The sequence below is a fragment of the Coffea arabica genome, chromosome 1c, assembly GCF_036785885.1.
Source record: "Coffea arabica cultivar ET-39 chromosome 1c, Coffea Arabica ET-39 HiFi, whole genome shotgun sequence".
In the NCBI taxonomy this organism is placed as follows: Eukaryota; Viridiplantae; Streptophyta; class Magnoliopsida; order Gentianales; family Rubiaceae; genus Coffea; species Coffea arabica.
The window spans coordinates 42853533-42869043 of record NC_092310.1 but is presented as its reverse complement, the minus strand read 5'-3'; the positions used below and the strand labels follow the sequence as shown (position 1 = coordinate 42869043).

At 36.4% G+C, this 15511-nt stretch overlaps 1 protein-coding gene across 7 annotated transcripts; it reads right to left on the bottom strand.

Annotated features, from left to right (window-relative positions):
• Nucleotides 1–396: 396 nt before the first annotated feature.
• On the bottom strand, nt 397–14116 carry LOC113723835 (PH, RCC1 and FYVE domains-containing protein 1-like). 7 transcript variants are annotated; one of them, XR_011822344.1, is made up of 12 exons: nt 13840–14116; nt 13270–13613; nt 12458–12544; nt 11233–11322; nt 8724–8804; nt 8400–8594; nt 6135–8255; nt 4694–4840; nt 2281–2666; nt 817–929; nt 639–734; nt 397–517 (listed from the first exon to the last, which is right to left on the bottom strand). XR_011822344.1 is itself a non-coding variant. In XM_072068690.1 (11 exons), exons 2-11 carry the CDS (start codon nt 13339–13341, stop codon nt 495–497), a joined length of 3315 nt encoding a protein of 1104 aa, XP_071924791.1. In that variant the 5' UTR covers nt 13342–13660; nt 13840–14116; the 3' UTR covers nt 397–494. The 7 variants fall into 7 exon arrangements, 5 of the variants coding, with proteins under 5 accessions (XP_071924791.1, XP_071924867.1, XP_071924760.1 ...); XR_011822343.1 differs by having other exon boundaries at nt 639–929; nt 13840–14115; XM_072068690.1 differs by lacking the exon at nt 639–734 and having other exon boundaries at nt 13270–13660.
• Between the last annotated feature and the right edge of the window lie 1395 nt (nt 14117–15511).

Genomic DNA, 15511 nt, shown 5'->3' with positions numbered 1-15511 from the left:
ACAATTTCTACACCGTAGAAGAAACACATCAATAAGCATTTGTTTGAATACGCACTTGAAAAAACGTTTTCCTTGACAGCAAAATCCTTCTGCAGTATGAAAATACAATTACAAGGGTTGGCTGGGAAGTATGACTAACTTGTAAATCTGCAATAGTTCTGGAATGGTGCCTATTCAAGGTTTAATTTGACACGGTGTTCTGAGAAATAATATTGCAAACTATTTGCACTTACTGTATGCTTTCAAAATGACAGATTCTGTGCAGTACATGAACCTTCCGCTAATTAAATACAGACATCATGGCGCTCCGAATATAATCAAAAAGAGAAATTTCACAAGGAACAGCAATAACCATACAACACCTGCAACTAAACCACATGAAGTGAAGGAGAAAGATGAGCAAGGAAATTAAAGATACATTTGCTTGTGGAATTTACAAGGAAGCTGCTCCCAACAAGAGCCAGCAGCCTACTAGAACTTTACATTTCTCACCCTCATCCCCCACACATTGTGTCATCTGGGAGAAAAAATGAAACAGCATAGTCAAGCCAAAAAATAATAAAAGGGGAAAAGAGGTGAAGGTAAAAAAGGAAGAAAAAGAACCAAAAACAGGGGACTCGATAAAGCCCAATAGCAACCTCTACTGCTCTATCCTGGTAAGGCAAACTTTTTGCTTCCAACGCTTAGTGAAAAGAAAGCCAATCCTACCAATCAATGTGATCTTCCCTATATGACTGGAAGTAACGTAGAAAAGGTAAAGAAAAGAGACAGCATATACATATGATGTATCGACATGTCAATGTGCTAAGTCCTCACTTCCTACACCAATGCTTGACTTGTCAACCATGCGTACATTGTACTGTTCATATACTCTTGCCCGATTTTCTGCCCACCAAAGTTCTGCTTCCTTCTCGCTGAACCGCTTCCGGCTGCAATAAACCATTGATTGAAATATTCAAATTCACAGTTAAGCAAAATCGCATGTACAAATTACCTTCTCTCATCAGTGTAACTTGTCATTTCGTTACATCAGAACAATAGAAAGGGATAGAATGAACTAAAACAGCATTTAGTTAATGCATAGATGTATAGCTAAGGAACATAAGACTGACAACAAACTTTTCTTTCATTTGTTTACTGCAGGGTGGGATGTGAATAGGCAACAAGACTCAGATATCTACCGTATAGCCTCAATTGGCAATATGGTTTTGTCCCTTTTTTTTTATTAGGAAAATTATTTAAAACATTGCCGCAGATAGAATCGTGCATTCACATTGATGGCAACCAGATTTAAGATATCTACACTCTGAGACATTTAGTTGTTTGCTACAATGTCAAAGAGGTCCAAGGTACAAGCTGGCTATCTGTGTACAATCGATGCATTTACTATGAAGAAGACTTAAAAATGCATCTTTAAATTCATATTTATAGAGAAACTAGCTAAACAAAATTCAACATATCCAGGACATTATTCACGTGCATTTTCTTTTTTAGGATTATACAAACATTTTATGGCTTTTTAAATTTATAGTAGTAGCTATAAGCAGGGACAATTTATACATAACGGTTGAAATGGAGACACCAAAAGCAAAAGGCTGTTACACTATCCAAGTTGCATTTTTACAATTCATTCTACAAAGGAAATAGCTTTGGAGATGAATCATGTTATGAATATCTTTGAGGTTATTTTTGGTCCAACAATTATGAGGTCTCTAGCCCATTAGGTGGACTATAGCTTGGATACCACCAAATGGTAACTAATTAATGAAACAGGTTTAGCAAGCCAATTCTTTCTACGCTGCTGTCATATCCATTCTAGTTATCCTCGACACTCAGTCTCCAATTGTCATCCTCGTTCTTTAGAATCCAGGTCCATAATTTCATCACTTTTACATGTGCAATAATATTAATGCAAGAAAATTCTCTGTTCAGCATCAGTTGTGGTAGATGCAAAATTAGCAAAACATTGCATTTGGATTATGACTTTCCTGTGTTAAATAGTTATTAAACAATTCTTTCATTCCTTGCTTAGCATCTATATTTATGGTAACAAATATCTGATAGCACATAAAACCAAAGTTGTAGTCACTTGTAACTGCAGTCAGATATATTTATGAACTAAAATGCCACAACTGCTCTAGCTTCCCATGCCTGATTGGCTCTTAGCATGTTCTAAGTAGCCACAAAATGAGTAGCGATATAATATGCAGCATAAAAACAGTATGAAAAAAACACCAGACATTGCATGAAAGACAACCTAGAGATGATGATAATGCATACCTGAAGCGTACTCGCTTAAGATCTTTTGAACCTCCAGGTAAGGAGGTAAGTGTGATATAAACACCAGGTTCATCTTGCTCCACCCATTCGTTTTCATTACGAGAATCACCTTCTCTTGTTCTGCCCCCATTTCTTGCAGCTGCTTCTGAATGCCCTTGTTTGTTGTGACCAGAACTACGAGTACTGTTGGTACTAGATCCATTGGGAAGTAACTGATTATTTACTCCATTGGATTCCAGCTCTAGGCCAGATGCTGGACCATGCAATTTGTCAGTAGAAGCATTTGGAACATCACCAGAGATAGGATTAGAACCCAGTGAAGTCAAGGGAGGAGATTTGATGTTTCTGGCAGCACCAACAGGAAGCCTTTCTGCCATTTCCTTCAGCTATCATATGCAATAAAAGATTAGCAACAGTGACAAAAGCTACCAACTTCATTTTTAATCCAATCTGTAGCTACCAATCAACTCTACATACCATTCTACCTCTAATAGAAATGACTCCAGCACTTGTACAACAATGTTACAGATTATCAACACTAAAAGGAATGAAACTGATTTGATTGAAGTTTATATCCCTTTGGAGATTGACAACTGTTCTTACTACAACATTAGAAAAAGAAAAGGTTTTAACTTTAAATCCAGATCACATAACGAATGAATATTGTGCCAATAGATCACTTCAACCAAAACCCTAGAGAATCATTCTAAAACCATGGCAAGAATACAGAATTAATGTTGACCACAACAGTTCAAATCACTAACATTGACGAATTTGAACACTATGAAGTTCAAGCATGAACATGCAAAACAATTGACAAATGGATTTCATACCTAATTATGTAAGTTATCATTGTACAGCAAAACATAATTGACAGATCAATAAATATCATGAAGCAAGATAAGCTTCCAAGAGTTAAAATTATTTAAATTTAGCAGGCATGTCATATAATACAAGCTTAGATAGGAAAACCATCATCTTCACAAAGCCATTTATTTTTAAGCTTCATTTGCCCATTAGCTTAATTAAATATTTATCATCAAAATTGCTCGTGAGGTAAAAGTGAAGAGGAGTCTTTAAGCTGACACCTCTTAAAACCACTAATCTCCTTAGTGAGACAATGAACTATCAAAAAGTATCAACTTCTTTTAACACCGACTCTTTTCTACCACCTTGTTAGAAAATCCAATAGACATTTGGACATGTACGAGGATCTAGATTCACTATTGTTCAACAAAAACAAAAAAGAAGAGGAAGAAGACCACGAAGTTTTGTCCACACTGGGTGCGTATCTGCTACTAACAACGCAAGTCAAGCATATTAAGCCATTGGTTTTGAGATCCAAAACTTGATTGGCTAATGCTCAACTCTATTGTTATGGTACAAAACATAGCAGCCCCATGTGGTCATGCAATTCGTGAGTACGATTCCTATGTTGGGCTGCCATGATTGCATTACTCCTTCAATGTGAGCTCATAGTTAGACCTAAATAGCTTATCTGACACTGGATATGGGAAATTGTTCGAACGGGTTATAAACATGTGGATGGTATGCTAAGAAAACTGGCTTTGGAATTTAGTCCGCAAAATTTCTCAAGCAAGTGCAAAGCTCAGGTTGTTTCAAGAGCAGAGCAAAATGAAGTAGCTGATGAACTCATAGAATCTTTTCTTGGTCTGACTTGAGTAGTCACCTCCACATACTTTCTGGGTTCAACACAAGCTAAAATATTACTTCATTGACATAACATTTTTATTGATCTAGGCATGGATTTCAAAAATTCTGCAAGAAACTGGATGCTCAAACTTGACTTGGCACAAAGGATTATAAGTGCGAGCTGAAAACACAGAGATTTTTTTTAAACAATAAACAGCATTCTAAAATAATATGGGAAGAAGGGAATTAGACTTAGGGTAACATGCATCAAAAGAAGCACGGAATAATCGACTTCAAATGCTATATCTGAGTGAAAAGTATATATTGTATTTTGGGAGAATAAACATTGGTTCAATTAGACATAAAATGAAATCCTTGACCAGTCAGTCAATCAGAAAGGGCAAATTTTTTACATGTCAGACAAGATATCAACAAACAACTAACGTAACTTTAGCCACTTTAGAACTCCAATACTCACAACCATCAGCATATTGCACCATGTGACCTAAGTGTGAATTAGCACACCTTCTTTCAGTCAAACCCTCCAAGTCACTACCCTTTTAAACTCATTGAAAATATAGTAATATAAGACAAAATTCAAGTATATCAAAACTAAAGATTAAACCCTGTCCCCCTGCACAAGAAACTCCAGCAGACAGATTCATCTAAAATGCAACAAAGCCAATACAATCATCCGTGAATCTTTGTAGAAAATGAATGACTACTTAAAAGAATGAACGAGTCTAAACCTTCATGTTACCTGAGCAGTAAGTGACTTTATTACTTCTTTAGCAGCTTTGCATTTTGCACTTTCTTCCCCAGCAATTGCTATTGCCTCCTTCAGCTGCTTATTAGTTCGTTCCAGCTCTATTTCTTGAAGTTGAGCCTTACGAGTAAGATTTTCCACCTGGAAAACTAATTTGTCAGACTTGGGCATGTTATTCACGACAATCAAAGACAGAAATCATCAAACTACAGATAACTTTTCAACAGGCATTGACATTCCAATACAGAAGTTCCAAAGAAATGTTCAATTCTGAATGAAATCTTAAAGACAGCCAAGCCACAAAAGTTTGAGGAAATGTATTTAAATGCAAAATACTGTTGAGTATCCAGAAAAAATATAGCACTAAATAGTCAAGCATTTGTTTTAAACACAGGTTTTCTGGATCAGTTTAACAGATATAATACAAAAACTGAGGCAATCACATCCCTAAATTGACTTTATTATAAATAAGTAAAGGATAAATGAAATTCCTTAAGATGTTTAAGTCATCAGTTATGCAATACCCCAAAATGCAGGAATACATAAGCTGCTAATTCAAATAGAGGCCTAAAAGTTACTGGCAGAACCTTTTCCACCATAAGATGCAGCATAAACCTGGGACTGTTGAATATAGCCTATCATTATCTGTATTTAACTTTTAGATGCATTCAAACCTAATGTAACACTCTGCAAATGCTTGTTTACACCATACAAAAAACCAGTGAAGAAAATTCAATTCATCTCACAGAGGATTTTTTCTTGCCTACTTGCCGAATCATGAAATGAGTAGAAGGCATGTCCAGTGTAAAGCCAAATTGGAATTATTCCTTGTGAAATAAGAAACAAAAGAGAAAATAAATTTCTCTTGTAGTTAGAACTTGAAGCCTGTGCTTAGATGTAAAGCACACCAAAGCACAAATCATGTAGAAAAGGTCCAGTTTACTCCAAGGATCACCCTCGTTCTCTCTTTATATCCACATTATGAATTGGTTTTATCTTTTTTTCATCTGCTCTTTGTTGGTTGTATGATAATAAAGTTGGACAACCAGCAAGGGAACATAACATCAAACACATACGAGGATTGCCATCTCAACTCCTTTCTTCATATTCTTTATTTCCCTCCATTCTCCTATTCTCCATTGCAAACTTAAAAAGTTAAATTTTTATTTGTTAGATGTTATTACAACTAAGATCCTGAAACTTGCTTTAATCTTCAGATCACAATATCATTCAACAATTACATTCAGAATCTTCCATAATCTTTGCAGCTATTACCACCTATTCTGGTTGTTGATTTTAAGAAAAGAGCATCACCTTTACAACCTACAACCATTTTACTTATGCAGATAGACATGAATGTTAAAAAGTTCAAGTAAGATGACATGATTCATGAGAGTGACTGCAAGAGCACAAGTAAATATGACAAAACTAATACCTGAGCTCTTAACTTAATAACTTCTTGACTAAGACCATCATTTGTCATTTTTGCATCATCCAAAACAACTTTCGGTGATGTAAGCCCCCCCAAAGTTGGAGTTGGAGTAGTAGAACGAGGTGGACTAGGCCGTCTAGATATTGGTGATGTTGCTCGTGAAACAATTCTTGATCCAGGAACAGATGCTGAGAAAAACTTTTTGGATGATCCAGTAAAAGATTTGGAGATATTGAGTGCTCCCCATTGGGAATTTCCATTTGGAATAGGTGATACACGGCTGCTATTGAATTCTAATTTTTTGTTTCGCTTGGAAGAGCGGCTTTCCACTTGTTTTAATGATTCCATTGAAGAAAACCTAGCAAGATGAGGACGAGACTTGGCATCCACTTTTTCATCTTTGTCAATAATATCGCTTAATCCCTGATTTATGCTTCCTCTCCTGCCCACTGAAGAATGAGATGAAGCATCAGTTTCAATAGATTTCTTCAATTTACTGAAGCAATTGTCACAGACACGATAAGGTTTATTGGGATTCGGTGCCGAAGAAGCCCTAAGTGACTTCTTACTGCTGCATGAATGACAAAATACAAGTCCACAATTATAGCAATTATGGCGCTTTCTTTTAAAATTAAATGGTAGACGGCAGCCAGAACACATAGATTGATCAACCCCGGAGAACCCCTTGTGAAGGCAAATGGCAGCAGTGAAATTAGTACCACAACCAACACTTTTGACTTGCTTGTCTTTTAAGGCTTCTAGTAACGTTGGAAAATTTCTGTCATCTGTATCCCCATGGCCCAACCTACCATTTGCTCCTTTTCCCCATGTATAAACTTCAGTCCTTGAAGTCAAAACCGCCACATGATAGGCACCACAAGCTATCTCCTCCACAAAACTCTTAGCAAGTTTTCCTTCAACACGGCATGGGAGCTTTCCATCAGCCTGAGGATTTCCTAGCTGGCCATAAACAGGACTGCCCATAGTGTATACATGACCAGAGGTTGTAAGAGCAACAGTCAGGCTATGTCCACAAGCAACCTGACAAAAATTAGGGTCAACAAGGGCAGCAACACAGGTAGGGACAAGTTTTGGTTCCTTATCACCATGCCCAAGTCTTCCTTTATCCCCATCTCCCCAAGTGAATAGTTTACCCGAAGAACAATTGCTGGAACTTGAATTTCCAACCATAACTTCGACAACTGCAGCAGTATGCCAAACACCACAAGCAGCTCGTACAGTTCGGAGACCCTTAAGAGATTCCACTTCCCTAGGTCTTGAAATACTTCTGCGATCCCCATGACCAAGAACCCCAAAAGTTCCATCACCAAAGGTAAACAATTGCCCAGCAGAGGTCACAACAGCGGTATGCCAGGGCCCACAGGAGATTGATGAAACATGTATGCCCTCTAATGGCCCATTTACTCTTTTTGGGACCCAATGGCTCACTTCATTACCATGCCCAAGAAGACCAAAATGACCATCACCCCATGTGTACAGGTCACCAGAAAGTGTTACAGCACAAGTGTGACGTTCTCCACATGCAACAAGCTCAATGTTTGTGTTGCTGAGGCCATCAATAAGCTTTGGCTGCAAAACATCTGAATCTACACCATGCCCAAGCCTACCCCCGGACTCCTCACCCCAAGAGAATATCCCCCCTTGCTTCGTTACAAGGGCAGCATGACGTCCACCACAGGCTATATTCTGAACATCGAGTACCACTGCAGATTCTAAAGCTTTAGGCAGTAAAGAATCCAATTTATTACCAAAACAACCACCAATTCTGTGAGGCACACCACCAAGGACACCATCTCCAGTGCCTTCACCCCAAATAAAAACATCACCCAATGCATCACCATCATCATGACCAGATCCTTGACTTGATGAGCTAACGGCACTAGAAAGGCTGACCCTGAAGGCATCCATTCCCATTGCCTTCATCTGACCATGTAAGCCATCCGAACCCGAAGACAAGGAGTGGACAGAACCACTAGCAGAATCTGAGGGAAAGAAACCCCTCGGTGGCATGGTGTACAATATTACATCGGAGAAAGCTTTATCCATACCATTCTTAGGGGGACTATCGTATGGGCTATGAAGGCGAAATTGATCGTTACCATCCTGAGCAAGTAATGGAAGAATCCACTCAACTTTTGAAAGAAATCTTTATTGTCAATTATTTGGATATATAGAGCATGCAGGTATATATCACAGTTCTGTTAATCTGTCTCTGCATCAAAGCTGAGGAAATAAGAAAATAAGTACCTTCTGTAAGCTGTCACCACTACCAAATGGAGAATGTAATGGTGAACTTCTCCTTGTGTACGTTCGAGGACTATTAGCTTCAGATGAAACCCCATCACTCCTTGATTCTGTTCTCCATTTTCTCTGATGACTACGTGAAATTAATGCCTTTAGACCACTAAACCATACTTCTGCTTCATCTTTATCCTTGCAAATCTGGAAAATCAAAGATACACCAGAAAAGAAGAAAATCAGAAGAACAGAAAATATTTTTAAAAAAAAATGTAAAAAGATCAGAGTGCAAAAGACTAGGCTGTATAAAAGCTTAAATAATCACTGCCTTACCAAATCAAGAGATCTGTCACTATATATGAGGGAAAAAGACTGATACTCCTTCTCTGGCCGTGGGTACCTTTGGAAAATCGGCTGAATGAACAAATACAACCAAGCCACATTAATTGACATAACAGAAACAAAACTATAACAGGAACTTTACAGGGCTGTACATAAGATTGACCCAAAAGAAAATTCTCACCAAAGTGAATAAGCAATGTAGCGAACTAACAATGTGTGATACTATGAACAGTAGACAGATAATTAGGCTATCAACAGTATGAGCTAAGAATAGCTGCATGCTATGTTAGAATGCCCGAAAATAGAATATGTGAGGGGCTTTAACTCTACAGATGGAAAAGGAATCCCTTCCTAAGAATCTCCATATCTTTCTTCCAGAAAATTGCAATTAAACGAGCATAGAATTTGAAAAAAAAAAGGGGGGGGGGTGACTACATCTAGTCAAAGCACGGAGCAGTTGACAAAATTGGGAGAACAGTATCCTGCAGCCAAATAGCAGCAATAGGAACACATATTTTTAACTGCTATTCTTTTTTTCCAATATCACTAATTCCAGCTCAAAAGTAATAATAAGCATAGCTTCAGAATTATCATGATGCAAGGTATCTTTTGTAATTTATTTGTTTCGTTTTAGTATAAACTTGTACCAATATCTTCATATCTCAAATTCCTAGTAAACCTATTTATTTAGTTAAAGGTACCTTCAAATGGTTCATAGCCACAAGACAAGTATCTAAGCACCAAACAACTCACTTAAGTCATTCATGCTACATTACTGAGACTTTCTAAAGCTCCAGTATTATGCTCAACATCTGCACCAAACAATTTTCAACTCAGCTCCCAAGAGATGAAAGAAACTTATATCCAAAAATACATCTCTTTTATTTGGAATTATGTGCTACTTCTTTTCAATAGGTGTAAATTGCAAACAGACCAACTTGAAGGCAGTCTTCCTGTCCCAACTGTTTCATCATCACAAAATACAGGACTTTGCCATCGACCTTCCCATCTAACAAGCATGCACTTTGAAACCATAAATTGGCTTAGTTAACTGCATTCAATCAACACGAACAAGTACATCAAGAAATGCCAAAACTTCTAATCTCCCTTAATATCATCTGCTAGTTTCGGTAATAGACCAAACCTAAAGGAAGAGTCGGAACTAAGTGTTAAAGGGCTAAGTGCTGAGTCAAAGAAAGATAGCCACCTAGAGCATGTAGGTGACAATATCGCTGCAAACGAGCCAAGTCAAGTCAAACTTTGGCCTTATCAATCCGAGCTCGACTCAATTTTGCTAGGCTCGAACTCAAGCTTGAACTTGATGATCTTTCATTCTGAAACTTGAGCTTGAGGTCAAACACAAGTTCAAGCCTACTCGAGCTCAAATAAAAACAACTTTTTTATTTTTTAAATTGGATAAAATAAACATATTACACTAGTAAATAATAAAAATATAGGGGAAATACATGTAATTTCACCACTAAAAATATAAAATATTAAAAATATAACTTGATCTGGCTCAATGATCCAACGAGGCAAGTATACCAATAATCGGCTCGACTTGGCTGGCTCACCAAGCCAGCTTGATCTTGACTCAAGCTCAGTGCCAACAGAGCTGAAATCGAGCTTTCACTGAGCTGGCTTGAGTCGTTTGCAGCCCTAGGTGACACTGCCAAAGCACGTAAATGCACCACCAAAGCACATTACGGATCTTGTGGGAGTAACTGTAACGGATATGTGGTGAACATTTTATACAAGTACCTTTCCTCGTCATTTATTTAAAACTTGGCTTAAATATTTTAAGCCGGTGGTTTACATTCAAAGTTATTGGGTTAGCCCCATATTCTCAGCACAATTCATTAAAGGACAGGATTGTGACATTTGAGAATTCTCAGCATCCAGCTATACTAAAACTTCCTACCAGCTGACTGAGTTGTTAGGTCCAGTTTGATTGTAATTTTTCTTCCTAGTTTACGAAGAAAATGTAGTTTAATGATTCTTGTTCAGCAATTATTGTTTGAAACATGACCTCAACAAATATGTGTGTGTGCACGCAGGCGCACTTGAAAACTAGCTTCCAAATCATAAAGAAATTTTAAAACATAAAATTTTGAAGTACAGAATTAAGACAATACAAGCTGTCAAATGAGATAGGAGTTATTCCACAATTGTTAGTAATCTTCAAATTTATCTTCTCAGTACGTAAAAAACACAAACTTTACGAGTGAGTTCCACTGGAAATCATTTTCAGGGACAAGTGGACCGAATTGGTATTAGTTTGTCCCATAATTAAGTCTCTCATAACAGATTCAAAATAATCAGAACCAGAAAAAAAAGAATAAAGGTTTTGCTTCATATTTGGATAGCAATTACTTCTGTGAAAATACAGCATAAATTTGATTAAAAAACCAGCTTAGCCTAAGATTTATAAGCGTGTTTGTAAACAAAATAGTCCAACATTTATGAGCTTCTTAATGATAACAAAGAGATAAATACTTACAGTACGCTGACCGGAAATAATCCTGGACACATGACTTAGTTTAAGGTGCTTCTCCTCTTTCCCCGAGAGCCACATCAGAACAGACTCATCCTGCAACACATCCACAGCTAACTTTTACATGTTGAAACTGCTTGTAACTGGCTACACAGTTGCACGGGAGCAAAGCAACCAAAAGCATTCATATACTAACATCAAAGGGGAAAAAACAAGCAAACCTTTTATTGAAACAAAATATATTGAGATAATACCTGGGTACCAGAAATACACATATATTGACATGCATATCAAATCATCATCCGACCCTTTTAAGATAAAACAATGATTGAAACTGCAAAAGCCTGCATTAAATATGCTTTCGTAATTGGTCCTAAGCAACAATATTTTTTTCTGTGAAAGACATGGAAGCAATGCCACCCTTCTGCACATAGAATGGACAGACAAACTCCAAAACACAACACAGAGTCAAGAAAAAAGGGATGGTACCTGAAACAAATATTACAAAAATTCTACAAAATATAAAATGAGCCAATTTAGCCTGGAAGAAATTTTGGTATAATAAATGGCCACCAGAACAGGAATACCCTGCGTAGGTTACCCAGTAGCTGATATGAATCTATTCTATGTGTGCTTGCTTGTTTGTCTAGATGTAAACATGAACATCATATACACTCTAATGGTCTTGAAAGTGACCTATTTTTCAATAATTTCCTTACTGGTGTTATGTCTACTGAATAAATTCTATCTATACAGAATAATGGATAGATCAAGAAACCCAAACATAGAAGCGCAAACAAATTTAGAAAATGAAAAATTTTAAATAGGTTACTTAACTAAATTAACTGAAAGAAGCCCTCAGAAAATGCAACCTGAGCACGTAGCTAAGAGTTTCTAGGCTTTACTGAGATTACACAGATACTTCAAATACCAACATCATTTAAAGAAGAATAAACTTGAACTGAACTTCTGATCATAGATCCTTAACAATATTGACTACTGGAACAATACTTCATTACTTATGTTTACCTACCACAAGCAATGATTTAAAAGTTTCTGCACTAGCAAACCTTCTTCACAGGAAAAGTTTGAAGGAAACAGAGGAAAAGGATCATCTACAGGTACAATGCTGGAAAAGCATGCTAAGGCATAGAACATGCAATAAAAAGAAAATAGAGCAGCAAAACACAAGGACTAAATATCACATCTGGAAGGTAAAATTAGTGCTTACATTTGCCAACCGGAAAGGACAAAATTTAGGTTTTCCTCTTCTTCCATACTTCAGCAAATATGCACCTTTCTTAAGAGCAGTGATAGCCTGTTGAAGGTCAATTAATAACTTTATTAGGAAAATCTTACATAGTTTTGAGAAGAAATAGACAACTAGATGAGAACTAGAAATGGCACTTTCCCCCTACAGGACAATTGCTGGTAAAAATGATGCAGCACCACATATAAGTGCCAAATGGAGATTAACAGGTTATATTTCAAATAAAGCATGAAAAGGTCAAAGTGCACACTGTAATAGCAAACAATTGGCTCCAAGCAATGATGCAAGGACTACAAACAGCCTTAACCACTAATGCATGAACGCTCAGTTCACCAATTGGTCCGACTCATAATTTTGCAAATTTGTAACTATAGTTCTTCCTAATGCACATCCATGACCATGCCACCTGTCTTTAACATCACAATCTACATCTACGGTTACAAACGATAGCAGCAACATATTTAATACAAATAAATCTCTCATTTTAAGTAACCCACAGATCTTTGCAACTAAACAAATAAACAAACTCGATAACCATTCTATCTTCGCATACTACACAGCCGAATCAATTACAGGCATCCCCAACAGAGACATGAATTAAAATACTTCCAAAATTTGGCAAACACCAGAATCAACAGACATTTGTTAATCTAAAGCAAACAGCATCAAATTTATTATTACACTTAGCTTAAAATGAAATAATCACACATAAATTCAATAAATAATCAGCTAAGCAAACTTCCGAAATGCAAAAACAAATTTAAAAAAAATACCTGCTCAATGTCTCTTTCGACCGGTCCCCCAGTTCTGCTAACATCTGAATTCATCCTATCCCGACGCGGCATCAAAGAGCAGCTCTTAAAATAAAGCCCTAAATCTCCTCTTCCTCATAACCCCCAATCTCCAAATCCTCCCATTCATACACCATATCCTTTTTCGACACGCAAATTCACTTCAATTAATAAACCCCCAACCGCGATTCTCAGTGTCCAATATTCGCCTTCACGCTGAATATAATATCTAATCACCCAAAAAATTAAAAAAAAAAGTTGAACTAATTCGATTATCGATCTTCTTCAACTACAGTAACTCCATCAACTGCAGTAGCTCTTTACAGCTGTAAAAATGCAGCAACTTTTACACCACAGTTCATTCTCAATCAATCTTAAAACAAAACAAAAAAAAAAACATTATCACTTCAATTAGACTGACAAAATTCAAAAATTCCACCCAAAAAAAGATGAAGTAAGTTCTAGCAATTACTAATTTCCTTTTCTTTTACTTTCGCAATTTAAAAGCGCAAAAAAAAAAAGAAGAAAAAATAGGAAGGCGCAAAACTTTACTGATTTCTAGGATTGGCTGCTCTGTGGCTGCAGGTGTCTGTCTGACTTACTGACGGAGTGACAGACCGACGCAGTGACACCGTTAGTGTGTGAAAAAAATGTGGAGCTGAGAATATAAATCTAAACGAAGTGAGGAAAAAGGGGAATGGAGTGAATATTGATCTGTGGGGAATGAATGAGTTGTATTGTAAGTAGCTAAAAAATGCAGAAAAGGAGACTGGGGATTGTTTCTGGGGAGGGGGGAGGGCCTGGGGAGGGTGGGGAAGGGGTGCCCGGTATAAGTGGATGATCTACTGAGGAGAGAGAGAAGAAACAGGTGGACTTGAAAGAAGTATAGTACAGGAGTAAAGGATGAGTAGAAAATTTAGTGTGTTGTTATTTTTATTTCGGTATATATTGGATTTGGATTAGGAGCCAAAAAAAAGGGAGAGAGAAGGCTATGTGAGGGAGAGAGAAGGAAAGTTTGTTAATCCTAAGTGTATTACTGGTATGGTAGTTGAAGAGGAAGAAGAGGGAGGGGAGGGGAGGGGGTTTTGTTATCAACTAACAAAGAGAAAAAAGATTTAAAAGGATGAGAGTTAAACTACTTTTCAATTGAGTTGGACTGTATGGAATATTTAGGTGATGTATGATTATGGAAATGAGAGATAATGATGCATATTGTATAGGATAATGTAAGAAAAGTGCGTAATTCTTAATATTCATAATTATAAATGTGTGAGTGAAGTTAAAAATCGGGTCTACGTGAGTTTTTCTTTTTGTATAAAGATGGGATGATAACGAGTGAGAGAGTCAAGGATGAAAAGTGAAGAATTTACGTTAGATTATCTTTCGTAGCAATATAGAAAAGAAAAGAAATCTTGGGTTGATTATGAAGGTTCAACATTTAATGCAAGATGTATTACAAATTGTGTTCTTATTATGCATGAAACGTGACGGCGTTCATTTGCCAAAAATTGGTAACTCAATTATTCAAACTTGTATTTCTTTGTTTTTTTTTCCTTTTTTATAAAGCGAACATCTAATTATTGTCCAAACTTTTATTTGATAATTTGGAAAGAGCGATTAGATTTCAGCTAGAGAACTAGTAATTTGGTTAATATCCAAAATTTTCTAAAGAGCAGTTAGTATTTAGTAATGTTATACTAAGCCCTTGGATTATATTAGTAAATTAGATTTATAGATCATATTGGTAGATTAGTCAGTGATCAGTACATTAATATTTTCATAGTACTTATATTCATTGGTTAGTAGTACTTAGTTATCACTCATTAGTAATTTAGCTTATATATTAATATATGTCATATACATAACATTGTTATATGTAATTTGAAAATTTAGCCGTCAATAAGAATTTCAGAAATCTAGCTAGTGATAGAAAATTCAGAAATATAACTCTAGTATCCATTCTCAAAATATTTTATTAAATACTAGAGATCATGTTTATATTGGTTTTACAGAATTGTAATTTATTGAAATCAAAGCCCAAAATAAATTATTTTGACTGATTTTTTTATGTTTTATGAATTACAAATACCCCTACGCATGACTGCTTGTAGTTTTTCTAGCTGTACTTTTCAATATTGATTCTTTGACTTTTTTAAAGGTGCATATTTTTATTTTCTATTAATTCCTTTCAAGGTGAGCTATTATCAAGAGACATAGGCATGAT

What these genes read in the sequence shown, in the direction of transcription:
- LOC113723835 (XM_072068690.1), bottom strand. Translation starts at nt 13,341, where the DNA reads ATGCCGCGTCGGGATAGGATGAATTCAGATGTTAGCAGAACTGGGGGA. An exon ending in GTGGTGACAGCTTACAGAAG is followed by an intron (nt 8,256 to 8,399) that starts GTACTTATTTTC and finishes TTACTTGCTCAG; the next exon opens with GATGGTAACGATCAATTTCG. An exon ending in CTTAAGCGAGTACGCTTCAG is followed by an intron (nt 930 to 2,280) that starts GTATGCATTATC and finishes GGTTTATTGCAG; the next exon opens with CCGGAAGCGGTTCAGCGAGA.